At 28.8% G+C, this 26,263-nt stretch overlaps 4 protein-coding genes across 7 annotated transcripts; all 4 read right to left on the bottom strand.

The window, feature by feature from the left end:
* Positions 1–241: 241 nt before the first annotated feature.
* On the bottom strand, positions 242–2,855 carry LOC101261765 (cytochrome P450 98A3). Its single transcript, XM_004249066.4, has 3 exons — positions 2,322–2,855; positions 1,165–1,562; positions 242–1,074 (listed from the first exon to the last, which is right to left on the bottom strand). Exons 1-3 carry the CDS (start codon positions 2,806–2,808, stop codon positions 439–441), a joined length of 1,521 nt encoding a protein of 506 aa, XP_004249114.1. The 5' UTR covers positions 2,809–2,855; the 3' UTR covers positions 242–438.
* A 2,946-nt stretch (positions 2,856–5,801) lies between these two features.
* Positions 5,802–8,349, bottom strand: LOC101262063 (cytochrome P450 98A2-like). Its single transcript, XM_004249067.5, has 3 exons — positions 7,835–8,349; positions 6,675–7,072; positions 5,802–6,593 (listed from the first exon to the last, which is right to left on the bottom strand). Exons 1-3 carry the CDS (start codon positions 8,319–8,321, stop codon positions 5,949–5,951), a joined length of 1,530 nt encoding a protein of 509 aa, XP_004249115.1. The 5' UTR covers positions 8,322–8,349; the 3' UTR covers positions 5,802–5,948.
* A 5,621-nt stretch (positions 8,350–13,970) lies between these two features.
* Positions 13,971–16,921, bottom strand: LOC101262367 (cytochrome P450 98A2-like). Its single transcript, XM_004249068.4, has 3 exons — positions 16,281–16,921; positions 15,690–16,087; positions 13,971–14,854 (listed from the first exon to the last, which is right to left on the bottom strand). Exons 1-3 carry the CDS (start codon positions 16,765–16,767, stop codon positions 14,210–14,212), a joined length of 1,530 nt encoding a protein of 509 aa, XP_004249116.1. The 5' UTR covers positions 16,768–16,921; the 3' UTR covers positions 13,971–14,209.
* A 2,213-nt stretch (positions 16,922–19,134) lies between these two features.
* FKBP15-1 (peptidyl-prolyl cis-trans isomerase FKBP15-1) lies at positions 19,135–23,191 on the bottom strand. Of its 4 annotated transcripts, none has more exons than NM_001365908.1 (12): positions 22,930–23,147; positions 22,536–22,622; positions 21,979–22,239; positions 21,595–21,672; positions 21,331–21,411; positions 21,052–21,246; positions 20,875–20,961; positions 20,423–20,541; positions 20,196–20,318; positions 19,910–20,056; positions 19,555–19,682; positions 19,135–19,374 (listed from the first exon to the last, which is right to left on the bottom strand). In NM_001365908.1, exons 1-12 carry the CDS (start codon positions 23,084–23,086, stop codon positions 19,266–19,268), a joined length of 1,572 nt encoding a protein of 523 aa, NP_001352837.1. In that variant the 5' UTR covers positions 23,087–23,147; the 3' UTR covers positions 19,135–19,265. The 4 variants fall into 4 exon arrangements, 3 of the variants coding, with proteins under 3 accessions (NP_001352837.1, XP_069145779.1, XP_069145780.1); XR_011211836.1 differs by having other exon boundaries at positions 19,146–19,374; positions 20,206–20,318; positions 22,930–23,191; XM_069289678.1 differs by having other exon boundaries at positions 19,146–19,374; positions 19,910–20,055; positions 20,195–20,318; positions 22,930–23,189.
* Positions 23,192–26,263: the final 3,072 nt, after the last annotated feature.

The raw sequence follows: 26,263 nt of genomic DNA on the forward strand, positions 1-26,263 counted from the left end.
CACGATGTGAACATGCTTATGAGTGAAATTTTGTTATTAAGTAAATTCCCCAAAAAAACAATAAAACTAGTCAAAGGACAGCTTGGCCTTATTCTTCTCCCGTTCAGGGCCCCTATTTTCTCTTGGTTTGAGTTAGAACAGTAGATTCGTGAGCAAGAGCGTATTCTTGCTATTGAAATTCATTTTACATTATTGTCTAAAATAAACACTGCAGACATGCATTTCGAAATTTCTTCGGTACTTCAAAATAAAAATAATGCATACATTTTATTCCAGAAAAAATGTTACAACTTCATCAAACATGAAATTAAAGTAACTATTGGCTTAAAATACAACATATAATAAGTAAATACAAAAATAAACGACGTTACTGACTACTTATAATTTAGGGGAATCGACAAAAGTCCAGGATGCTTCGATAAATGTGTGATACATAGTTCACTCAACATGTGTATATAGGTTTCTAGGTAACCTAGGAGTAGGAACCACATGTAATGGAGTTTGCATATATGTTACTGTGCCAGGACTCTCCATCATATCAATATCTTCCACCTTAACACCATTAGGAAGTGACCAAACAAAATGGTGCAACAAATGTGCTAACATAGATGTCACCAAATTAATTGCAAGGTTCATTCCTGGACATATACGTCTACCAGCACCAAATGGTAATAACTTATAGTCATGTCCCTTCATGTCAACATCCTCTTCAACAAATCTCTCTGGCCTAAATTGCAATGGCTCTCTCCAAATATTTGGATCGCGACCTAACGCCCACACGTTAACATGTACAATTGAACCTTTAGGAATATTGTAACCACCTACTTTGACATTGTTACTTGCCATATGAGGCAACATTAGTGGAGTTGGAGGGTGCAATCTTAGTGATTCTTTGACAACATGTTGTAGATAGGAGAGATTAGAGATATCTGTTTCATCTATGATTCGATCCGATCCAATAACTCGATCTAACTCCTCTTGAACCTTTTGTTGAACTCTTGGATTCCTTACAAGTTCAGCCATAGCCCATTCAACTGTTATAGCTATTGTATCTGTCCCTGCTTGTACCATATCCTACACAAATAAACAAAATATAATTAATATGAAAATTGTGATGTCAGTGTATATAAGTTAAAATATATTAACTAGTATACGTATACTTACCCAAAAGAGGCTAATAATAGAGTCATCACTAAGATCATATTCCTTTTGAAGGGTAAGTAAAGCATCAACAAAATGATGTTTGGTTTCTCCAGATTTTTCTCTAGCAATTGTGTGTTCTTCCATTATAAGTCTTGTAAATTTATTCAAACGTCTATCTTGTGACTCAAGAGCTTCATTGTCATCTTTAAATACCCAACGTAACCATGGTACAAATTCACCCAAATTAGGTTTTCCTGATATTCTTATCCCATCTGTTACAATGGATTTAAGCTCTTCACCTTGTTCATCAACTTCACCTTTTGAGTTTATAAATCTCTTCCCAAATGTTAGCCTTGTTATGTTGTTGAATGATACTAATCCCAAGTATCCCCTCAGCGTCATCGTTTTACTATCATCACCTAGACAGTCATCAAAGACAGATTCAAAATTTAAGCTCTATAAATCGAGAATATACTTCAATATCACTTAAAATTTAAACTCTATGAATCGAGAATATACTTCAATATCACTTTCTAAACCCTAGTATAATAAAATGTTAACTAAAGTATGATGATCAAATAATTAATATCACTTTGACTATTGTATTTAATATTATATTATTGTATTGTTTATTAAGAAAATATGTTGTTGTTTTTTTTAAAAAAAAGGGTGTGGTATGGTTCAATTCTATCTCCTATTGACTGGAATGTTAAAGAAAAGACTTTCGAGTTGAACAATATTTAATTTAATAAAATATACTTCTAACTAAATTCCATTTAATCATTATTTATATAATTAAACCCCTTTCATGAAGATTTTGAATATTATTAGTCCCATCATTTTCGTCTACAGTCAAAGAGTTCTTATTCTTAACCAATAAACACGTTTAAAAGAAAAGAAAATAATAATCTTAAACTAGACTATATTTTAATTACCAAACTACACAAATTATCGGATGTGTATACGACTAAAATTAAGTAATTTTTTACTTTAACTTTAGACACATATGATTGAAGTTCACGCATAATCAATTAATCAGAATTTACCTTTTTTATCAATCCTAAACTTATTCTGAAGTAAGTAAATATGAAAATAATTTTTTTTAAAATAAATAGATATTAACATGCAAAAAAGATATACTATAAAATATGTGTCCATGTTAAATAATATACACATACCAGGCTTAGTTGTGTCCTTGAAAATGTTTTCAATCATGGCAGTAACTTCAACTTCTCTAATTGGCCTAAGAGCTTCAAGTCTTTTTTGAGTAAAAAGTTCAAGATTACAAAGTTTTCTTACTTTCACATAATGAGGTCCATAATCAGCCCAAATCAAATCCATCCCATTTTTACTCACACTATCAAGAGGTTTTGTTCTAAACCTATTAGCCAAATTTTGATCGTTTTCTTTAAGAACTTCTTTAGCAAGTTCCGCATTATTCACCACCACGTTTAGTTGTGACCCAAGGTAAAAAGAAAAAATCGGCCCATAAATTTGGGCCCATTCAGCAAAGCATCGAAACCTCATTGGCGCTATGCTGAAAAGGTTTCCAATAATCGGCCACGGCCAAGGACCTGGAGGTAGCTTGGCCGTAAGCCGGTTGTGGAGTTTGTAACATAAAAAGATGATAAATATTGATAGAGAGAGTACTAAAGGAAAAGCCATTATGGGAGAAAATAAATGAATATAATTGTGTGTGATGAAATAAGGCAAGCTAAGGCCCCCTTTAAATACTAATTTTTCAATTCCCTCAGAGAAGAAAAAGTCATATACTTTAATATATTTTATATTAGTTTGAGATTTTTTGATATATACACGGTAGGTGGGGAAGAAAATTATTGTATCTATGAAGATAATATAAGTCCTATTTTTAAGACTATACTCTCAATTTTTTTATTGAGTCTTACATGTATATATTGTTAAAAAGGCCCACTAATATTTTTTATTTTTCAAAAAAAAAACCCCCTTAAATTATCATCATGGGGTAACTTAAATTCAATTCTTTACAAATTTTAACTTTTAAGGAATTTGATAATTTTATGAAAAAGCCCATAATGATATCATGTTTAATTTACATGATCAAATCACCTTCACATGGATGTGAACATAAAAAAGTTAATAAGCGAAGAAATTAAAGAAATTTAACGTTTATTATATACATACATAAGGTAATGCTAAATGATAAAAAATTTAGTCAGATATTTAAAAAAGTTTATAATATTCTTTTTATTTTAAAATAAACTGTTTTAAAGTTAAAAAAAGTAAAAATATTCAAAAAGATAAAATAACATAGTTGTAAAATATGTTATCTTACCATTCTGACAAGTTTTTTTCGGTCAAAAGAATTTTTCGATACATAAAAATAAATTTAACTCTATATATATAATATAGTGTTTTAACGAAGAAAATCTAAATAAACCCCTTGTATCTTTAAATTCGTGTGCTAATTGCGAATTTTTGATCAACTTGCAGTAAAGAGAGAAAAAAATGTTGATTACTGTTCAATATTGACCTTAGCTTCGTTGATTAGTAAATTCAGTTGACAATTAATACGAAGTTACTTATTGCTAGTGGCATTACTATCTTGATTTTTCAAATCATATCCACATTAATGGGGACTCTTTTTTTTTCTCAAAATTTCTATTTATTTTTTAAAGATCTTTGTGTAATTTTTATATTATAACTCATGGACAAGTTAAAAATATTTAATATCATCATTTTAATAATGCATACTTAATATTTAGGAGCTAGTTTTTTATCTATCAAATAATCACGATAATTTTACAAGAAAAAAAAAACTACCTTGCCACTTTCTTGTAGGTGCAAATATTAAATATGCATAAGCTGAGAAAAAACACTTATTATAAACTATTTTTTATATTTAAATAGCGTTAAAAGTAACATCATAAATAGTAAATGATATTTTTACAATAGGTTAAAATTCTAGTCATACGCACTAGTTTGAACGACTGAGTATTTTTTGAATATTCTGGAGCTAATTAATGCAAAAAAATTTTGTGGAATTCAAGGAAGAAACATTCAACTAAAATTTTACGTGAATTTGAATACTCCCTCCGTCTAGTCTAAATTGATTATTTTTCTTTGTACGTATACATTAAAATATCATATATAAATAAGAAAATAATATTATTATTTTATCCTTTAAAAAACTTCTTTGAAATTTTACAAACTTTGTGAACACTTTAAAAAAAAATTAATTGTAAGGGTATTATAGAAAAATTTTAATTAATATTTTCTTGATTTAGTAAGATATCGCAACTAATATAAGATAATTATTTTTAATAAAATGATCAATTAGTATGGGATAGAAAGATTACTATTCAACTGAAGTTTACGTTAATTTGCAACAATTTTTTGGTCGGAATATTTTAGAGAGTTTGCAATAGATTGATTACCATTGTAAAACCAATCGACATGTGATTAAAAATTATAGATTAAGAGTCCTCCAACATCGAAAATTTAAAGGAATTGATCTTTTTAGATGAATTTAAATAATGTTATCCTTATGAACTAATTTTCGAATAATAATATAAAAGATCATGCATATAATTTAGGGAAAATGCATAAGTATCCTCTCAACCTATGCCTGAAATCTTAGAGACACACTTATACTATACTAATGTCCTATTACCTCCTAAACTTATTTTATGAGTAATTTTTTACCCTTTTCGATTTACGTGGCACTAGCTTGAAAAAAAAAATCAAAAAGTTGGGCTCACAAGATAGGGTCACGTAGGCCGAAAAGGGGTAGAAAATTATTAATAAAATAAGTTCAGGGTGTAAGAGGACCTTAGTATAATATAAGTGTGTCCCCGAGATTTCGGATATAGGTTAAGGGGATACTTGTGCATTATCTCTATAATATATATCGAATTATAACATAATTGACTTTAATTGTTTTTAAAATTGTTTTTTATGTTTCTAACTTAGATATGTCACCTTGAAATAAGCATGTCATAACAAAGTTCTGGCTTTGTATGAAGGGAAAAAAGTTTTTTAACTTTAGAATGTTATCTAATTTGATTGATGTGTTATGTGAACAAAACTATCTTAGCTCATGGTGTCTCCGTCTCCTTACTAACAAATCCTCTTATTTAAAAGAACACTAATATGATAATATTACATAAAACGTAAGGTTTATTTTTATTGAAGTAGTAGCTAGCTACTTTAATTACTAACTTCAACCACGACATTAGTACGAAAGATATTATTATCTCAGAGTCTAGTTTGACTTAACATAAAATTCAAAAAAATAAAATAAAAATTAAAAAATTATGTCAAACATATCAAAATTCTCTTTAATCTTTTCCCCTTAATCATGATATGTGGAAACTGAAATTAAAGTTTTATCAAAAAAGAAAAGGAATCATTCTTTCATAACCAAATTAAAAAAAGAAAGTTGGTCATTTTTTAAAACAAACAGAGGATGAATAATATTTGATTTTTGTTCGTTTAAAAAAAATGACCTACTTTCTTTTTTAATTTGGTTATAAAGAATTATCCCTTTCCTTTCGTCATTCAGATTCTTCATAATTTTAAAATTGATTAAGTTGATTTGATCATAATCAATAATCGACCGAAACCAATTTGTGAATACCCCTTATTGAGACATACATATTGCAAAATTTCTCTAGTACTTCAAAATAAAAATAATTGATAAATTTTATTTCAGAAAGATGTTGCAAGGTGAAAGTAAAATAACATAAGACATAACCAACACAAGAATAAAAGATGTTACATACTAAATATAATCATGTGTGTAGTAGTTTAAAAATAAAATGATTTTACATGTTCATTGAACATGTGTTGTATAAGTTTCTAGGTAACCTAGGAGTAGGAACCACATGTAATGGAGTTTGCATATATGTTACTGTGCCAGGACTCTCCATCATATCAATATCTTCCACCTTAACACCATTAGGAAGTGACCAAACAAAATGGTGCAACAAATGAGCTAACATAGATGTCACCAAATTGATAGCAAGGTTCATTCCTGGACATATACGTCTACCAGCACCAAATGGTAATAACTTATAGTCATGTCCCTTCATGTCAACATCCTCTTCAACAAATCTCTCTGGCCTAAATTGCAATGGCTCTTTCCAAGTATTTGGATCGCGACCTAACGCCCACACGTTAACATGTACAATTGAACCTTTAGGAATATTGTAACCACCTACTTTGACATTGTTACTTGCCATATGAGGCAACATTAGTGGAGTTGGAGGGTGCATTCTTAGTGATTCTTTGACTACATGTTGTAGATAGGAGAGATTAGAGATATCTGTTTCATTTATGATTCGATTCGATCCAATAACTTTGTCTAGCTCTTCTTGAACCTTTTGTTGTACTCTTGGATTCCTTACTAGTTCAGCCATAGCCCATTCAACTGTTATAGCTACTGTATCCATTCCTGCTGCTATCATATCCTATACAGTTGATAATAAGTTATATTAATACTAAAGTTTTATATTACTATCAGTATATAAAAGTTAAACGTAGGTACGTACCCAAAAGAGGCTTATAATAGAGTCATCACTAAGATCATACTCCTTTTGAAGGGTAAGTAAAGCATCAACAAAATGATGTTTTGTTTCTCCAGATTTTTCTCTAGCAATTGTGTGTTCTTTCATTATAATTCTTGTAAATTCATCCAAATGTTTATCTTGTGCCTCAAGAGCTTCATTGTCATCTTTAAATACCCAACGTAACCATGGTACAAATTCACCCAAATTAGGTTTGCCTGAAATTTTTATTCCATTTGTTACTATGGATTTCATCTCTTTACCTTGTTCATCAACTTCACCTTGTGAGTTTATAAATCTTTTTCCAAATGTTAGCCTTGTTATGTTGTTGAATGCTACTGATCCCAAGTACCCCCTTAGCATCGTACTTTTATTAACATTGCCTGCACGCGATATAAAAGCGCTTTTGAAGTTAAAACATCTAACGTTACACTAAACTTTAGCGTATATAACTTAAATATCAAGAAATTTATATTTATCAATCGCGATCTTATTATCTGTTTAATTAGACTATTTGATTTACCTACTATACATATGTACCTTTTCTTTTATGATTGTGAAAGCTATATGTGTACTTAATTTAATATCACTTTCTAAACATAAGTATAATAAAATATTAACCAAAGGTAGGACAACGATCGATTAAGTAAATTATTTGACTATGAATTAGGTAAAAAAATATTATTATTTTATTTTATAAAAGCGTGTGCTATAGGATTACTTTTAAGTCTATCTCCAATATCTTTTGACTGGACAAAAAAATAATAGACTTAACCCTTGCAAGTTGGCAAAGAAGTATTTATACGCAGCAATGTTAAATTAAAAATTGTTAAATAAAATTCCATTTAATGATTATTGATTTAATTAATGTACTTTAATTACATACTTTAATATTAGTATTTGACTAACGAATCGATAATGATGCTCCTATCGTTTTCAGCTAATATTGACTCAGTCGAGTTTTTAACTCTTAACTTATAATTAATTACATACGTCAAAAAAAAAATTATCGACTCATAAATAATCTCTGACATGTGTATAGCTAAACTTTGAGTATATGATTGATGTTTAGTTGTTTTTGCTTAACCTTTAGACATAATTGAAATTAAATAACGGTATTAAAAAGTAAAATAAAATTGACATACCAGGCTTAGTACAGTCCTTGAATATACTTTCAATCATGGCATTAACTTCATCTTCTCTAATGGGCCTAAGAGCTTCAAGTCTCTTTGGAGTAAAAAGCTCAAGATTACAAACTTTTCTTACTTTTACATAATGAGGCCCATAATCGGCCCATATCAAATCCTTCCCATTTTTACTCACATTTTCAAGAGGTTTTGTTCTAAACCTATTGGCTAAATTTTGATCATTATCTTTAAGTACTTGTTTAGCGAGTTCCGCGTTACTCACCACCACGTTTAGTTGTGATCCGAGGTAAAAAGAAAAGATGGGCCCATAAATTTGAGCCCATTCAGCGAAACATCGAAACCTGATGGGCGTTAAGCTAAAGAGGTTTCCAACAACTGGCCACGGCCAAGGTCCCGGAGGGAGTTTGGCCGTGTGACGGTGATAGAGTTTGTAACATAAAAAGATGATTAATATTGATAGAGAGAGTACTAAAGAAAAAGCCATTATGGGATATCAATGTTTTTTTTTTTTTAATGAAACAAAGACTGGCTAAGGTCCCTTTAAATACTTTTTTCATTCCCTCGAAGAAGAAAAAGTCGTTGTACTACAATATATTTAAAGCTCTTTAAAGATTTTAGATATATTACACGGTTTGGTGTTAAAAAAAAAGAACTGTAAAGTTACGGTTATTTATTATTATCAGATAACTTATCTTTATTTAAGATTACAATTTCATTTTGTATGAAACAAGAAAAAAAAATTACATATACCAACTACATAGGTGTATATAACTTATATATGCTTACTTTTAAAAATTTTAGTAGGGAAAATGGTCTGATATACCCCTCAACTTTGTCATTTAGACATGATCTCTTGTTATGAAAGTGACTCATATATACCCCTACTTGTAAACAAATGACTCACATATACCCTTTTCCTCTAACGGAAATGAAAAAAATATTTTTAATCTAAATTTTTATTTTTTTTCTCTAAAAAATATAATATCATATAATTAAATTTAATCCTCGTCAAACATATTTTTTTTTGACTTTTTTTTTTATTTCAATGACTAATTTATAATTATTATTTTGATAATCAAATTTATTTATGTTTCACTAATATTCTTGTAAAACTTATTGTAGATGACCAAATTTTTTCTTCGAATACGAAATTAAATTACAATACACACAAAAATAATAGTTTAAATTTTTTTCTTTAAACTAAGGAATGAAAGAAAAAAACAAAATAAGAATAAGAGACTCAAATAATTATAAAAAAAGAAGTCAAAAAATAATTTATGTATGAAATAAATTAAAATATTCCTTGAACTTTGATAGAAGAATCATATATACCCCTAAATAATTTTTTTTTAAAAATTAGGAGTGATAAATATAAATTTAAAACTAATTTTTAACTTCCGTTAAATGAAGGATATATGTGAGCCGTTTGTATAACGGTAAGGGCATATATGAGCCACTTTTATAACGAGGGGTATATCAACATCAAATGACAAAGTTGAGGGGTATATCATACCCTTTTCCCATTTTAGTAAAGAGGCAATAATGATATATATTATAATTTACATAGATCAATTCATAGTTATCAGGTTAAAATCGGTGATAAAATTAAGATTTCTATAAGAATGATTTAAAATATAAAGAAGTAAGTACACGACAAAATTAAAAGAATTTAATATCAATTACATATAGATAAATATAATTATAAATTTCTATGTACAAAAAATGTATTTTCTTTTGAAAAAAAAAAAACTAATTTGGAATTCATTATTCCATGTTGACCTTTATCTAAGGATTGCTTATTTCTTTGATTCATAATTGTATATAGTTGACAAATTAATCCTACTTTGCAATAAAGCCAACATATTTTTTTGGTGACGGGGAATATTTTGTTTATGATAGATATTTATAATTGCTAAATTTCACAGATTTTGTTAAATTATTTAAAAATTAAAATATATATACTCATTTTTATTTTGTGTATTTCATAAAATATTATGTCCTTAATTATCTACTTGAAGACTTTGCAGCAACGATCAGCCACTTTGTTGTTATCCCTAAAACCAAGGCCTACTTATTAATGCAAATGATTTTTAATTTAATTTATCGAAACTCACAGAAAGAAATATTCAACTAAAATTTAAAATTATTTCTGAATCTGAAATATTCAACTAAACTGACTAGTGTATTTCAGCTACTACTAAAGCTAGCTTGCTTCTACGTTAAATGACGAAATCGGGAATTTTATGATAGAATCGAATATCAAATATGAGATCAAGAAATAATATATTTAAAAAAAATTCAAAATAGAATATATGATTTTTGAATTGAAATAATCTTAAATAGAACGATAAAACATAATTTTAATTTTATATATTAAATTCTCAGCGGACTTGATATCGAGGTACAGTTATTATAATATTTATATTAAAACTAAAATCGATGTATTAAGATATTATATTTTTTGAAAGTATATTTGCTTTAAAAAAGATAGATATGTATAAAATAATGGGAAAAGGGTCTGATATACGACTCAACTTTGTTATTTGAATCTGATATACCCCTCGTTATAAAAATTGTTCATATATGCCCTTACCGTTATACAAACGGCTCACATATATCCCTGCCGTTACAAAATGGCTCACATATATCCTTCATTTAACGGAAGTTAAAAAATTAATTTTAAATTTATATTTATTACTTCTAATTTTTTTTTAAAAAATATTTAGGGGTATATATGATTCTTCTATCAAAGTTCAAGGTATATATTTTAATTATTTCATACATAAATTATTTTTTGACTTCTTTTATTATAATTATTTGAGTTTCTTATTCTTATTTTGTTTTTTTCCTACATTCCTTAGTTTAAAGAAAAAAATACTATTTTTTGTGTGTGTATTGTAATTTAATTTCGTAATTTCGAAGAAAAAAATTGGTCATTTACAATAAGTTTTACAAAAATATTAGTGAAACATAAATAAATTTGATTATCAAAATAATAATTATAAATTTGTCATTAAAACAAAAAAAGTCAAAAAAATATATATTTGACGAGAATTAAATTTACTCATATAAGATTATATTTTTTAGAAAAAAATAATAAAAGTTTATATTAAAATTATTTTTTTATTCATTTCCATTAGAGGAAAAGGGTATATGTGAGTCATTTGTTTACAAATAGGGGTATATATGAGTCACTTTCATAACAAGAAGTATATCAATTCTAAATGACAAACTTGAAGGGTATATCAGATCTTTTTTCCTAAAATAAATAATACATAACATAACAAAATTACAAAATTATGGATTTATGTGAAGAAACTTTCAACCTTTGACTAGTCAAACATATCTAATTTGAGTAAGGATATATAGTGTGATCAAGGCTTAGCTCATATGGGGTCCTTACTATTTATAGTAAAAAACAAAGTTCTCATGTATACTAAAGAAGAAAATATTTGATAAAATGATATATACATCACTTGTATACACAATATTCATGTTGTTTGCAAGTTTGGCTAAAGTAATTTCTTTTCATATTGTCCAAAACTTGATAGATTTGTATAAATAAAAAGTAGCAGTAGATATAATATAAAGTGTAATTAAGGTGCATCAAACTAACCCTGATCCATATTATCAAATAAAAAAATTATATCAGAGTAGATTATAGTTTACTTTTCTATAATCCTTACAACTACAACATTAAATGAGAAAGAAACTAGCTATAAAGGTTATTAAGTTTATAAGTATGAATTTTTGGATATTTTTATTGGTCAGAACGGTATTTTATTTATGTTATTTTTAGTTTTTTAATATTTTTATCTTTTTAATTAGAAATGGAAGAAAAAATAGTTTATTTTAAAATATAAAAAAATATTATAATTTTTTACAATTTCTGATCATTTAGCATTACCCTTTTTATAATAGAAAAACTTATTGTTGTTGATTTTTGAAAAGAAATTGCATTATTTAGAAGTAAAACTAGAAATAAGATAGGATTTGAAAATGACCCAAGTGATTGAGAATCGTGAAGCTCAAATTTAGATTTCAATAAAGTCAAAAGTTATTTCAGTTTATACATATCATTTAAATCTAAACGACTATGCATTAGGCGGAATAAATTGATGTGGGTCAAACTAATTAGAGTTGTTATTAACCTAAAATAACATTAGAGCATATCATAATTTACTTTTCTAGAATCTTAATTAGTATTACAACATTAAATGAGCTAAAGAAACTTAGGTAGAATGGTTAAATTTACAAATTGGGCCAAATGAGTAAATGGGCAACCAAGTTGTAGGCCTAATTTTATGGGTCATTAAATGCTGCGGACCCTTACGCAGATGACATAATTTTGACCATTTCCAAATGTTGACATTATAATAAATGTTGAATAAATTTGCTAAGCTCAAGATCATGACCATCTAGTTCCAAAATCTAGAATATAAATTTTAAGCGTTCGTTTTATATGAGGGATAAATATAATAATTTTTGGATAAATTATAAGATATATTTTATTTCGTATTTGATTAGAAGTATTATTAATTGTGTGATTGTTTTAATATTTTAATAATCTCCACTCGTCAATACATAGAGTCCAATAAATATATCTTGCATTGATATGAAAACGCAATCCGATCTCAATATATTATTTTAATTCATACGATGACTTTATTTATCACATCTTCCTACCAACCGACCCCTGCATGTTATATAGTACTACTTTTTATTGTTAGTCGATCTTTAATTTTTGTAATATCAAATCAAGATGAATTTAAATAAACTATATAACAAGTGAATATTCATAAGCTTATTTTAGATCGTAATCTAAAGTTCTCTCACATTCTTTAGAAAGAGTCCTTTATGAGAATTAACTGGCAAGAAAATTTCGATTACTTGTATTTTTACGCATCAAATTACGATTTCAAGTTTGTCAATATAAGTGTACGATATAATTTTCTTTTTATAAGACTATGGCGTTGATGTTGGAAAATTGTAATTTTAATGTTTGCATGTATCTCTTTTAATTCAAAATTAGAAAAAATTAGTAGTCTATAATATTGAAATTAGGGTGGCATATTAGTCAGACTATGCAGGATTAGTGCACGAGTCACGACTTTAGTTTTAATCGACTAAATCAAACCTTAAACTTGATCAAATATTAAAGTTTGGATTAATGTAAATATTATACTTTATATTGAAAGCGCTTCTTTAAGACCTTTAATACAAGGTAACGTCATATTTAATAGCGCTCATATGCAAAATATTTCGTTAAAAAAAATATTTTATCACTGTATCATAGTTTTAATTGTTTTTATGTAAAATTTATTTTTATATTAGCGATTAAAATAACGTGTTGGTAGAAAAAAAATTATGTACTTAATTGTGAGGTTTGATTATAATCAAACTAGAATAGTCATTTTTGTTAGGCTATTGACTAGACCAAAATTCACATTGGAAATCTAGAAAAGTAGAAATATTTCAAACTTGAAATATGTATTAATTGCATACTAATCAAACTTACCTAAATAAAAAAGTTAATCAGATCAAATAAGCCCATGACTTAATGGGCATAAATGGTAATGGGCCTATGGGTCTGAACTAAGTCCATTCTTTTTTTTGGGTTTAAACCCATTGGGCCTTTCACTTGACGAAAACATCTAGATTGCAAACACGAACCTGATAGATATACAATGATTGAGCAATAACGCAAATAAGATCAGACTGAAATAACCTATCTATTGGAATGATTACCACTTTTTTATTTTATTTTTTACCCCATGTATACATTTCAAATAACTTTGGACGTACAATGTATAATATTAATCTTGACAAAGTTTAACTTCAGATCTATCTACCCATCTTGTTAACTTGTTCACAAGTCCTGTAAGATAAGCAAAACTTGAATGCGTTGGGTATGTATATATTTGCACAAATTCTTGAAATATAAATGTAATAGCATCTTAAACAAGAACACCCCATGATTTTTTTGGGTCAATATATATCATTATTCTTGGTAATATATTTGCTTATTATGAGATTACATTTTTACTTGCTTAGTCTCTGTTGAAACAAGCTAGAAAAATGGTATGTATAAGAAACGCGACGCAAAAATATGAAGGAGTAAACAAACAAAACGGAAAAAAAGACAAGATAATACAACATTCAATTTACACGGCGATATTTGTCCTTAATACAAAATGCATGATCAAAGGACTTAATACCACACCAATTAATTGTCTTCTAATTATTGCAAGATAATATATAAAGTTGGTGATATGAATTTAAAACAAACATTACATACCCAAAATGCCCCCAACAAACTCATCAAGTACCGAAAAATTCAAGACTCGTAGCAAAAAGAAGTAAACAAGATTGTTACATATCCATCGGCACACGTTTATACAAGTGTGCAGGCAATCTTGGAGTAGGAATAGCTTGTATTGGATTTTTCATGTAAGTCACTGTTCCGGGGTTCTCCGTCAAGTCGATATCCTTGGGGCTGACACCTGGGGGCGGAGACCACGTAAAATGATGCAACAAGTGACCCAACATAGAAGTGACCAAGTTGATAGCAAGTTGTGCACCAGGGCAGACACGCCTTCCTGCACCAAATGGTAGTAGCCGATAGTCGTGTCCCTTCATGTCAACGTCTTCCTCAAGGAAGCGTTCTGGTCTGAACTCCAACGGGTCCTTCCACACTGCTGGATCACGAGCCACAGCCCAAACATTCACGTGTACAATGGCTCCCTTGGGAATGTCATAACCGCCGATTTTGACACCGGCACTGGCCTTGTGTGGAAGCATTAGGGGCGTTGGAGGGTGCAACCTTAAAGCTTCTTTGGCTACACATTGAAGGTAAGGAAGTCTAGAGAAATCGGTTTCTGACATGATTCGGTCCGATCCAATAACCCTGTCAAGTTCCTCTTGAGCCTTTTGTTGCACCCTTGGGTTCCTAACTAGCTCTGCCATTGCCCATTCTACTGTTATCGTTGTCGTGTCCATTCCTGCTGTGATCATATCCTGCACAATATAATGTACAAACATTTAATATGAATGAGAATGATTGACACAATTTGTACGATTATGCAAAAACTAAATGCCAGACAGTTCATTGAGTCCTATATTCTCAGCATTGATTTGCTGCACTTGAGCCAAAGGTCCTTCGGAAACAACCTCTCTTCCTTCATGAGGTAGGGATATGATCTGCATGCACTCTACCGTTCCCAAACCCCACTGGGAATGTTGTTGATGTTGAAACCACATCAAAATAAATATCAATCATCATACCCAAAATCCTAACCTTTTCAAATCCTTGAGCTAACAAATATACAATATCCTTCCAAAGTTCTTGTTCTCATGTCAAAATATTGTCCTTCTTACTCATATCATAAACACATCAATGTACATATATACATTTTCAAATTGTTCATTCTTAGACATATCACAGACACATTTTCCAAAAGACGGTTCATTCTTTATCATGTCATAGACAATTTATCATTGCATACTCTGCAAGTCTGCATACATATAGACATTTTCATATTGCTAGTTCTTGATCATGTCATAGACATACTTTCAAATATGGATTCTTCTTTATCATGTCACAGACACATCATTGTACTTGCATACTCAATATACATATAGCATTTTCATATTGTTAGTTCTCTATCATGTCAGAGATTCATTTTCAAAAGATTGTTCGTTCTTTATCGCATAAATGCACTTGCATAATCTCTATCCTAAACTAAGTTATAGCCAGTTATTTAACCAATTGAAGCTAACCTCGTGACTTTATCGTTTACTAGATAAACACAATGACATGCGCATGTACAAGATATATACAACTTGTACTTACCCATAGGAGGCCGATAACAGTGTCATCACTAAGATCATACTGCTTCTGAAGAGTAAGCAAGGCATCGACGAAATGCTGCTTAGTATCACCAGTTTGTTTGCGAGCCAAAGTGTGTTCATCCATGATAATTCTTGTTAACCGGTCTCTACGTTCAGAGTGTTTCACAAGTGCCTCGTTTTCCATTGAGAAAAACCAACGGAGCCATGGAACATACTCTGCCAAGGGAAGTTTTCCACCGATTTTGATGCCATTAGATACAATGCCCTTAAATTCTTGGCCTTGTTCATCAATCTCACCTGCTGCATTCATGAATCTTTTACCAAAAGTTAGCCTTGTAATGTTGTTGAATGCTACTGATCCCAAGTACTCTCTCATCAACAGGCTTTTACCCCTGTTATCTGCAGAGTATTAAGCATTACAGTTAGCACAGATGAATAGATAGATTCAATAAATTGAACATAAAAAAGTCCAAACGACGAACTGTTTGAATCATTGAAAACTAGACTCAAAGAGCTTTAATTCGATACAAGATGCATAACGTATCATATAAATCTAGGTTCAATAAGCAATAAAATACTAAAATTAACATACCAGGCTTAGTACAGTCATTGAAAATACTTTCCACCATGGCAGTAACTTCGTCTTCTCTAATAGGCCTAAGAGATTCAAGTCTTTTAGGAGTAAAAAGTTCGAGATTACAAAGCTTCCTTACTTTGACATAATGAGGACCGTAATCAGCCCAAATCAAATCCATCCCATTTCTACTCAAATTATTAGCAGGTCTAGTTCTAAATCGATCCGCTAAATTCTGATCATTCTCTTTCAATACTTGTTTCGCTAATTCAGCTGTAGTTACAACAACGTTCAGCTGTGAACCGAAGTAAACTGAGAAAATCGGGCCGTATGTTTGGGCCCAATCGGCGAAGCATCGGAATCTCACTGGTTTAATGTCGTAGAGGTTTCCGACCACCGGTAACGGCCGTGGACCTGGTGGTAATTTGAACCGGAGACGGTGGTAGAGTTTATGAGCTAAGAAAATTAGGGCTATTGAAGTTAGAATAATTAAAAATAAAGCCATTGATGAGATTTATTTGTTACTGAGTGTGTTTTTTAGTTATTATTTATACAAAACGATGGTTTGCGTTTGGAGTTTTGGTAGGTGGAACGTTCAAAGAAGAGGTAGTTGGCACTGAAAATGACACTATTTTGGTAAATTTCTCAATCACGTGGCTGGTTTTAGACCTTCGACATTGTTACATATATAAAAAATAACAAGACTTGGAACGGAGTTTAAAAAAGAAAGAAGATTTTTTTAATTCTGTGATTTTAAATTAAAATTACGTCAAATATATCAAAATGTTCTTTTAATCTTATGGTCCTAAACATGTCATGTGGAAAGTTAAAGCTACTTCCTCCGTCCGCAAATGTTTGTCATGTTGCGCTTATCGAAAGTCAATTTGACTAATTTTCAAAGGTAAATTAGATCACATTAATTCGATATTTTAAACAAAAAAAAAACTAGATATTCTAAAACTATATGAAAAGTGGTATATATTACAATATTTTACATATTAATATGATGAAAAATGTATCTTAAAATGTTGGTCAAAGTATTTATAGTTTGACTCTAAAAATATAAACCATAACAAATAATATCGAACGGAGAGAGTAAAGTATTACCAAAAAAGAAAAAGAGTCATTTTTTTTAAACAAACTAAAAAAAATAAAAATATTCTTTTTTAAATAGATAGAGTAAACAATAACAAAATAATATAATGCCGTAACCTAATGCCCGAAATCTCAGAGACACACTTATACTATATTAAGGTCCTATTACCCCTGAATTTATTTTATTAATAATATTTTACCCCTTTTCGACCTAGGTGGTACTATCTTGTGGGTCCAACGATGGTTGACTTTTTTTTTCAAACTAGTCCTACGTAGGCTAAAAAGAGTAGAAAATTACTTATAAAATAAGTTTAGGAGAGTAATAGAACCTTAGTATAGTATAAATGTGTCTCTGAAATTTTGAGCATAGGTTGAAGGAGTACTTGTGCATTTTCCTATCTTTTTACCTAATAAACCATCTTTGATAATTTGAAGCTATGTTACGTACGAGGTCAAAAGGAACTAGATCTAAGGAATCTAAACACAAAAATTGAAATTAACGTTTAATTACATAATTTTGTCATTGACTTACATGATGAGATTAGAGTTTTTCCCTTATAACGAGGCATAATTATATAATCCATGTAAATTATTACGAATTCAATGCAACTTTTGTTCATTTCATAATTTGTTGCGAATTGTTGTACCATACGTTTTTATGAAAAACAATCGTTTTATTTTACTTATATTCTAGTATTAATATTAGAAATAAATATTTTATTTTAAATATTCACCAACCAAACAAGCTACACATAATTATATTTTATTTGAAGTAATATTTATTTATACGATACTTTATAATAAATGAGATATGACCTACAGTATTTTCTGGACACTCTCCTTCAACGTAGCTTCTCCTCTATCATCAATCAATATTAACTGATTTACAGTGTTATGCGTTTTAAAAATATATGAATATCAATAGAGTAACTTTTGCGTATAGCAAATATAAAAATTATATTTATTTTTTATAACTATACTTTGCATAATTGTGTTTCATAACAAATATAAATAATTTTTTTCGTTATATATATAAAAAATAGTTATATAATTCGCTATACTTTAGAAAGAAACCAGTTGTCTATTCGTTATATATATACAAAAATAAGCAATTGTATAATTTGTGTATGTATAAAGCGAGAAAGACAAAAGAAAATTGGGCAGAGAAATATTTGTATTGTATAATTATAAGTGTATAGGACGAAAATAGATGTATTTGCATATGTATATACAATTTTTTCTCGCTTTATACAAACAGAAACACAATTTATACATTTCATTTCTGTTTGTAAAAGCGAGAAAGGCGAAGGTGGCGAGCGAGATCTGAGAGAGCGAAATAGAAGAACGAAAATGTATGTATACATATACAATTTTCTCTCGCTTTATACAAACACAAACGCATGTTATACATTTGTGTTTGTATAAAAGCGAGAGAGAGAGAGTGGCGAGCGAGAGTTTGAGGGAGAGAGGTGACTGACAAACAATTTGCTACAGTGTACAATTAAATCAAAATGTGATTATAGCATTTAATTTGATTTATTAATTTGTCCATTATAAACAATTTTTCCTAATTTATATAAAAAAAATATAATTTATTAACATGCTAAAAGTGACAATGCATGAAAAGTGATATTTTAAAAAAAATAATGGATAATAAAAATGAAATAGAAATTAAAATGACAATTAAAAATAAAAATAAAAGGGGACACTAGGTATAAATACACAATAAATAGTGAGATCTAAGATTCACGCGGAAGAATTAATTGAACGTCTAATTTTACGAGTAAATTAACTCACGAACAATAAGCTGTTTGAATTACTCACTTAATGTTTTTTTATAATAAATATTCAATGTTATACGTTGAAAATATTACTGTAACTTTACATCTTGGTTTATAAAACTTTTGGCTAAAGAATTGTCTTCAATTTTGATAACATGGTGCTAAATATTTCAACTTCTTGTTGTGTATATTGCTTCTGCTTATTCTTCAGTTCCTTGTACATCACCTTCACATCTCTGAAAAAAATAATTTCTGAGGGGTTAATGAAGAAAAATATCGCACGAAATCGAATAAATAACATATGTAGACTACGTTGCTTAGACACAAAACATGTTGCACGTGTATCAGATTTTCCAAAATGCAATTCTTTAGGCGGATTCACTCTGACATTTATGAAGAGTCCGAGCAATAGGTACCTATTGGTTGGATCAACTTCAAGAGCTTTGTTAATATCAATTTCAGCCTTTTCCAGCTCATTGATTCTTAGATATGCTTGAGCCCTTCTGAATAGAGCTTTGACATTACAAGGATCATACTCTATAACCTGTTTTCACATTATATAAAACGATAGATTTATTAGATCAAAGATACTTTCAATAGTTAGAGCTGTCAATATGGACTTGACAATACTAAACAAAAGCAACTCAATTCATGATGATTTAACGGAAGCGAGATATTTTTAAGCCCGGCCCAAATACACCACTAACCCATAGTGAACCTTAATCATAAGTGTGACTTAAAAGTGAAGAGGGAAAAGGGTAAGTAATAAACCTTGCTACATAGTTTTGAGACTTCTTGATGCTCTCCCATCTTCAACTTGCAAGCAGCATTGTTCAAATAACACGATAATCGCAAAGTATTTGCTCGAAACTTCTCATCATTATTGAACGAGTGATCGAATTGGATGAATTTCGAGGCCTGGAATTCACAATACATACATTTCAACTTACATAAAAAACATTAGTCGTTCCTTAAATTGTTTGAGACTGAGACATATAGTTATTGACATATGCAAAACAGAATAAAAAAAAAACAAGAATGAAAAGCTATTACATTCCTTCTCATACTTCCTTGAGGCACATTGAAACTTCCCATCTTTGAATAGTACATTTCCCTCATTCTTGATTTTGTCACATGCTTCAATTTTCTCTTTTGTTTCCATTTTCCAAAATGGTTTCTCCTGTATAAATTAGAAAAAAAAAGTTTAATTTTTTTTTTTAAAAAAAAAACATTAATTTGATCACTCTGAAACTAAAGTTAATTCTTTGTTTAGAAAAAAAAGACCTTGTTGAAATCAACCAATTTGATCTCATAAAACATAGAGTGTGAGTTGATAGTCACTATTGCTTCTTCTCCTTTTTTCATAGTCATGATAGCTCTATCTACATATTCATTTAATTGACCTGCATTGATTATCATAACAGTAGCGAAGTCAGATTTTTCATTAAAAAAATTCAGATGAACGAATTTCTTGAGCCCCTTAACTTCGACATTATCAAACGTGCAAGCTAGTCCAAATAACATCGTTATAATTTTTGTTTAAATGTAACAAGATAAAGGAGAAAAGTTCCTGCATTGATTATCACAACAGTAACGAAGTCAGGATTTTCATTAAAAAAAATCAGATGAACGAATCCCTTGAGCCCCTTAACTTCAACATTATCAACGTGCAAGCTGGTCCAAACAACATCGTTATAATTTTTGTTTAGATGAAACAAGACAAAGGAGAAAATTACCTTCTAAACATACATATTCAAAAGGTTCTTCATGTGATCCTTTTCTTTCAAATATAGTCCCATCTAGTAGCTTTCCAATATAGACCACTTCAAGAACACACAATTCATTCCAAATTTAATCTTCTTAATTTTATACATGTATTAAATAAACAAATTTAATTTGTAAAAATTAATTACCTTTTGCAAGGGATCCTTCATTAGGATGATCATAACCTTCACCAGCCTTAATTAACTTCTTAAGAACTTTGTTATCTCCAATAACATCAACAACACTTTTCCATGAAATCAACTCAAGATGAATTATCAAATTGGAATTTGATGATTGCAATATTCCAATTCCATCACCATCAAAACTTGAATTTCCAAAATAATCTTCAAAATGATTAGACAAAATTTAATCAAATATTCTTTTTTTGCTTATGAATAATATTTAATTGTTGTACTTATCAAACTTACAAGGTGGCTTCACAATTAACTCAACTATTTCTCCTTTTCTCATTGTCTTTAAAGATTTCTTCATGGCTGGATATAAATGACCTAATAAAAATGAAAATTGTATTAGAAATATTGCTCGGACCTTTTAAAAATATTGTCGCGCCCATGTCAGGTTCAAAAATGCACAACTTTTTTTGAAGATCCAACACAGATAAATAATATTTTTGAAGACACCGAGCAACATAAGTCTTAGAATGTAAAAAGTAGCTCTAACATGTATTTTACCTTCCATTAAAGAAAACTCAACAGCATCATCAGATTGTGATAGAATTTTTCCATCTGCAGAGCTTGCTACATACTTCACTGTCCAATAAAAAGAAAGAGGTAAGAGATTTTTTTTTAAAAAAAAAAATTATAAAGAAAACTGAAATTTGTCCATTTATAACGACACTTGTAATTAGGTGCACTAAAAAGTTTATGTCAATAGGTGAAATTCAAAATCTAGTTACACATGCAAGATAATATTGAGTTATACGATAATTATTTCATATTTTCATCTTATAGAAGTTTTAAATCATCTTAAGTTTTTGTATTAGAAGTTTAGACAACGTCAATTTAGAATATACAGAAATAAAATTCAAGCTGACACAAATAAAAGTGAGATGTTACCTAGTACTTCATCTACATCTCTAGGTGTAGCCCATCCTTGACCTTCTTTGATTATTTTCTTCAATATCCCTCCATCTCCACTAATATCTCTAATTGAATTCCAAGAAATTAATTCTATTTCAAAAATAAGTATTGAATTTGGAGGAATTAAAGGGGGTGAACCAATTTCTCCATAAGCCAAATTTGGTGGAATTGTTAATATTGCTCTTTCACTCTTTTTCATTGTTGCAATTCCTTCATCCCATCCTTTAATAACTTCACCTGAAAATTGAAATGAACAATGCCTTTTGTATCATAACATAAGATATAAGTGATTTTTTTCGGATTCGAAAGAAAGATATTTGACATTTTGAGTGAAATAACATAAGATAAGTGATTTTTTCTGATACGAAAAAAAGAAAAGGATAGTGATATTTCGAGTGAATTAACAAAAAACTAACTTACTTAATTCAAAAAATGATTTTATTCGTCTATTTTCAATATTTCACGGACCTTTTAAAAAAATAAATATAATAAACAAGTATTTGAATGATGTAAAAAAGAAAGTGGAATAATACCTTGTCCTAGCTTGAATGTAAAAGTCTTTCCTCTATCATAGCTTGAATCGAAAAATTCCCCATCTTGAAGTTTCACTCTGTAATGAACTAAATAACCCAAAAATGATAAAATAAAAACTCAAGAAAAAAAAGAGAGTAAAGAATTTACAAAAAAAAGAAAAAATCCTACCTAGGATTTTAACAACAAGAATATAGAATAAAGAGTACGCAAATCTTATTCCTATTAGAGAGAGTACTGTTTTAAATAGCGCCTTAATTCAATGAAAAAAATGATCCAAAATAGTAACAAAAGTAAAAACATGACATGACATTTGAACTATGATAACCAAAGTACAAGAAATAACATATGGTAACAGATATCAAAAACTACTGAAGCAATACTACGACAACGTACCTTGGATTTCATCACCATGAAATGGTGTCTTCCAAGAATTACCCTTTTGCAAAATCTTTTTTCTCAAACCTTCTTTCCCAATTACTATCTCTTGTGAATCTTGAATTTTAGTTTCAAAATTCACTTTGTTACTTTTCTTAGAATTAAAATCCCCCATTTTCCCTTTTTTTCTTCTTTCTATTTAGTGAAAGAAAAAAGAAGATAAGTTTTGTTGTAGTAGACAAACAAGGAGAGCTCCAAATTGAAGATAAGCCGTTAGTTTCCCACACTTTCAAAAAGTCCTTTTAGTTAGGATTTCTTTTCCAAAATTGCCCCTGTTTGAATGATCCTTGTACAAATATATCCTCGCCGTTACAATAAAGATATGTTTTTTCAATGCGACAAGACAAGTGAACAAATTAACAAGATATGAAAATGAAGATTGCACTACATTGCACTACTTTTGTTTCAAATAAAAACATTTGCTCTTTCGAATTAAAAAAAAGAAAAGAAAAGATTATCCAATTAGTTTTTCGAATATTATGAAGAGACCGCTAATTTTGAGGCAATATCTCAATAAACCTAGGTATGTGAAACTCTAAACACAAATAAGGTATATAAGTTCTATATAAGAATAAAAATGGTATTAAATGGGCAACATAACTTTCACATATAGCAAATACAAAATTCGTATTTGTATGTTATAGCAAAGTTTACATAATTGCGCTTAGCAGACATATATTTGTATAATTCGCTATGCATATACAATTGATGCGAATTATATAAAACAAATTGTAAAAAACGAGAAAAAGAGAAGTAATATACAATTTGAATTTGTATAAAACGAGAAAGAGAGAAAGGCAAAAGAAATTTGGGCAGGAAAATATTTGTATTGTATAATTATAAGTGTATAGGACGATTATATACAATTTGAAATTGTATAAAATGAGAAAGAGAGAAAGGCAAAAGAGACTTAGGCAGGGAATATACAATTGAATGGAATTGTATAAAACGAGAAAGAGAGAAATTATATGCAGTCTGAATTTGTATAAAACGAGAAAGAGAGAAAGACAAAACATTGGACACGGGAGTAATTTTTATTGTATAATTATAAGTGTATAGAATGAAAATATACGTATTTGCATGTGTATATACAATTTTCTCTCACTTTATACAAACAGAAACACATTTTATACATTTTGTTTCTGTTTGTATAAGTCAGAGAGGCGAGGGTGGCGAGCGAAATTAGGGAGAGTGGCAAGCGAGATATGGAAGAGGGGAATGAAAATATATGTATTTATGCAATTTCCTCTCGCTTAATACAAACATAAATGTATTTTGTACATTTGTGTTTATATAAAAAGCGAGAGTGGCGAGCGAGATTCCACCAAGGAGAGTGTCGAAAATAGTTATAATTTACTATAAAATACAATTAAATCAAAATATATTTATAGCATTTAATTTGAATTAATAATTTATAATTATATATAATTTTCTCTTAAATATATGATCGGTAGATCATTATTTGTTAGAAGTGGAATTTTTAACTCTTCTGATCTAAGGTCATGTTTTTTCTTAAAGGGGAACACAAGTTAAACAACGAGCATTAATTGGCCATATTCTTCAAATCATCCCATTTGTACTAGATGTCTGAGCTCGACCCATATGTTAATTGGGCTTTGGCCCAATAGTACTAGACCCAATGAACATATATAAGCAGAGTATGTTACAAAAAATTACCGATATATATATTTTATTTTACAATAATCTCTAAAATTTTATATTATTTAAAAAAAACATTCAAAAATTACCTCTCAGATACATCATTTTCCTTTTGTTCATGCATCCCTATCTCCTCTCAGATATATCTCTCATCTATATATCTGGAAGTCCAGTGATGTATTTGGATATCCTATCTTCTCTCTGATAATCCATCGCCTATGTATCCAGATGTATCCTAAAGTATAGTGATGTATCTGAAATCTATAAATTTTAAGAATTTTTTATAATTTGAAAAAGAATAATAAAATAATTTAATTAGCTCTTTAACACAAAGTGATTTATTGTAAATTATACATGATGTTATGGTTAGCAATAGAGAGGTGCATGACCGGGTTGGTTCAAGTTTTTAAAATATCAAATCAAACCATTTGTGTAAAAATTTTAAATTTATAAATCAAACCAAACAAATAAGATTCCGATTTTTTCAATCTCGGGTTGGTTCGGTTTTTTAAATATCAAACCAAACCATTGTGTCGAACTTTTAAATTTATAAATCAAACCAAACTAATAAACTTCAAAATTTTCTAGATTTTTGGATTTTCCCGGTAAAATTTGCATACAAACATATAATTAACTTGTGCTCCAAATATTTTTTTTAGTTCAACCAAAATACAATTATCTAAGGTGTTCCTTAAAAAAAACACAAAATATGAGATGATTATTGATGACATAAAAATATTCAATAAAAAATAATAATGAATCATCAGATAAAATAAATATTGTAAAGTCATAATGAAAATAACTATAATTTAAAAGTACTAATAAATGCTAAAATAAGTTTAATAAGTATTAGTGACATTACTAAATATTTTAGGAAAAATAAAATTAGATTATGTATTTTAATTGTCTAAACCAATGTAAATCTAAAGAACAAATATTCAATATTATTGTCATTCCTAGTGTTGAATTGATTACTTTTTTTGCATTAGTATTAATTTGATTTGATTTAAGTTTTATTATAGTTATCAATATCTATGAACTATAATTTTATTGGACCATTTCAAATTCTAAGTTTTAAACTTGAAATAATATGTTAAAAGATAAAAACTATAAAATATTATAAAAGATATTTTAAAATGATATTAAAGTAAATATTTTTATGTATACAATGAAATTTTAAAATTACATATATAATGTAGGATTAATTTGATTTCAAGTTGATTTTTTTAGTTAAAACCAAACAAATTCTAATATAGTCAAAAAATATTTCAATACCAATCCAAATCAAACCAAATCACTAATCAATTTTTTTTCTTATTTGACTCAATTTATAATTTGATTCGATTTTCGATTCATCTTGCATAACCCTAATTAGCATACCCAAAAATTTGGACTGAGCAAGCTCAAATAACTAGCCAAGCTAGTCCAGCAAAAAAGGTCCACAATTAGTATTCTACCTTGGAGAAACACAAGTCTAGTATTGTTTACAATATAATGACAAGTCATAATAGTACTTATCACTAATACATGTAAAACAAGGCTTATTATTAGTAGGTAATATGTTGTTTTTGTTATTCGTAGTAGATGCGTATTCAAGAATTTTAAAAGGATGAGTTCATTATTACGAAAAGAT

Source organism: Solanum lycopersicum, chromosome 10 (assembly GCF_036512215.1).
Source record: "Solanum lycopersicum chromosome 10, SLM_r2.1".
Lineage (NCBI taxonomy): Eukaryota > Viridiplantae > Streptophyta > Magnoliopsida > Solanales > Solanaceae > Solanum > Solanum lycopersicum.

Bases quoted from the DNA above. Each gene is read 5' to 3' on its own strand.
- FKBP15-1 (NM_001365908.1), bottom strand. From the start codon at position 23,086: ATGGGGGATTTTAATTCTAAGAAAAGTAACAAAGTGAATTTTGAAACT. The intron at 22,240-22,535 runs GTATTATTCCAC...TTCAATTTTCAG, and splicing joins TACATTCAAGCTAGGACAAG to GTGAAGTTATTAAAGGATGG. The intron at 21,247-21,330 runs GTAAGTTTGATA...ATCATTTTGAAG, and splicing joins GTTAATTGTGAAGCCACCTT to ATTATTTTGGAAATTCAAGT.
- LOC101262063 (XM_004249067.5), bottom strand. From the start codon at position 8,321: ATGGCTTTTTCTTTAGTACTCTCTCTATCAATATTAATCATCTTTTTA. The intron at 7,073-7,834 runs GTATGTCAATTT...TATCGCGTGCAG, and splicing joins CAAGGACTGTACTAAGCCTG to GCAATGTTAATAAAAGTACG. The intron at 6,594-6,674 runs GTACGTACCTAC...TCAACTGTATAG, and splicing joins CTATTATAAGCCTCTTTTGG to GATATGATAGCAGCAGGAAT.
- LOC101262367 (XM_004249068.4), bottom strand. From the start codon at position 16,767: ATGGCTTTATTTTTAATTATTCTAACTTCAATAGCCCTAATTTTCTTA. The intron at 16,088-16,280 runs GTATGTTAATTT...AATACTCTGCAG, and splicing joins CAATGACTGTACTAAGCCTG to ATAACAGGGGTAAAAGCCTG. The intron at 14,855-15,689 runs GTAAGTACAAGT...TATATTGTGCAG, and splicing joins CTGTTATCGGCCTCCTATGG to GATATGATCACAGCAGGAAT.
- LOC101261765 (XM_004249066.4), bottom strand. From the start codon at position 2,808: ATGGCTTTTCCTTTAGTACTCTCTCTATCAATATTTATCATCTTTTTA. The intron at 1,563-2,321 runs GTATGTGTATAT...ATGACTGTCTAG, and splicing joins CAAGGACACAACTAAGCCTG to GTGATGATAGTAAAACGATG. The intron at 1,075-1,164 runs GTAAGTATACGT...TTATTTGTGTAG, and splicing joins CTATTATTAGCCTCTTTTGG to GATATGGTACAAGCAGGGAC.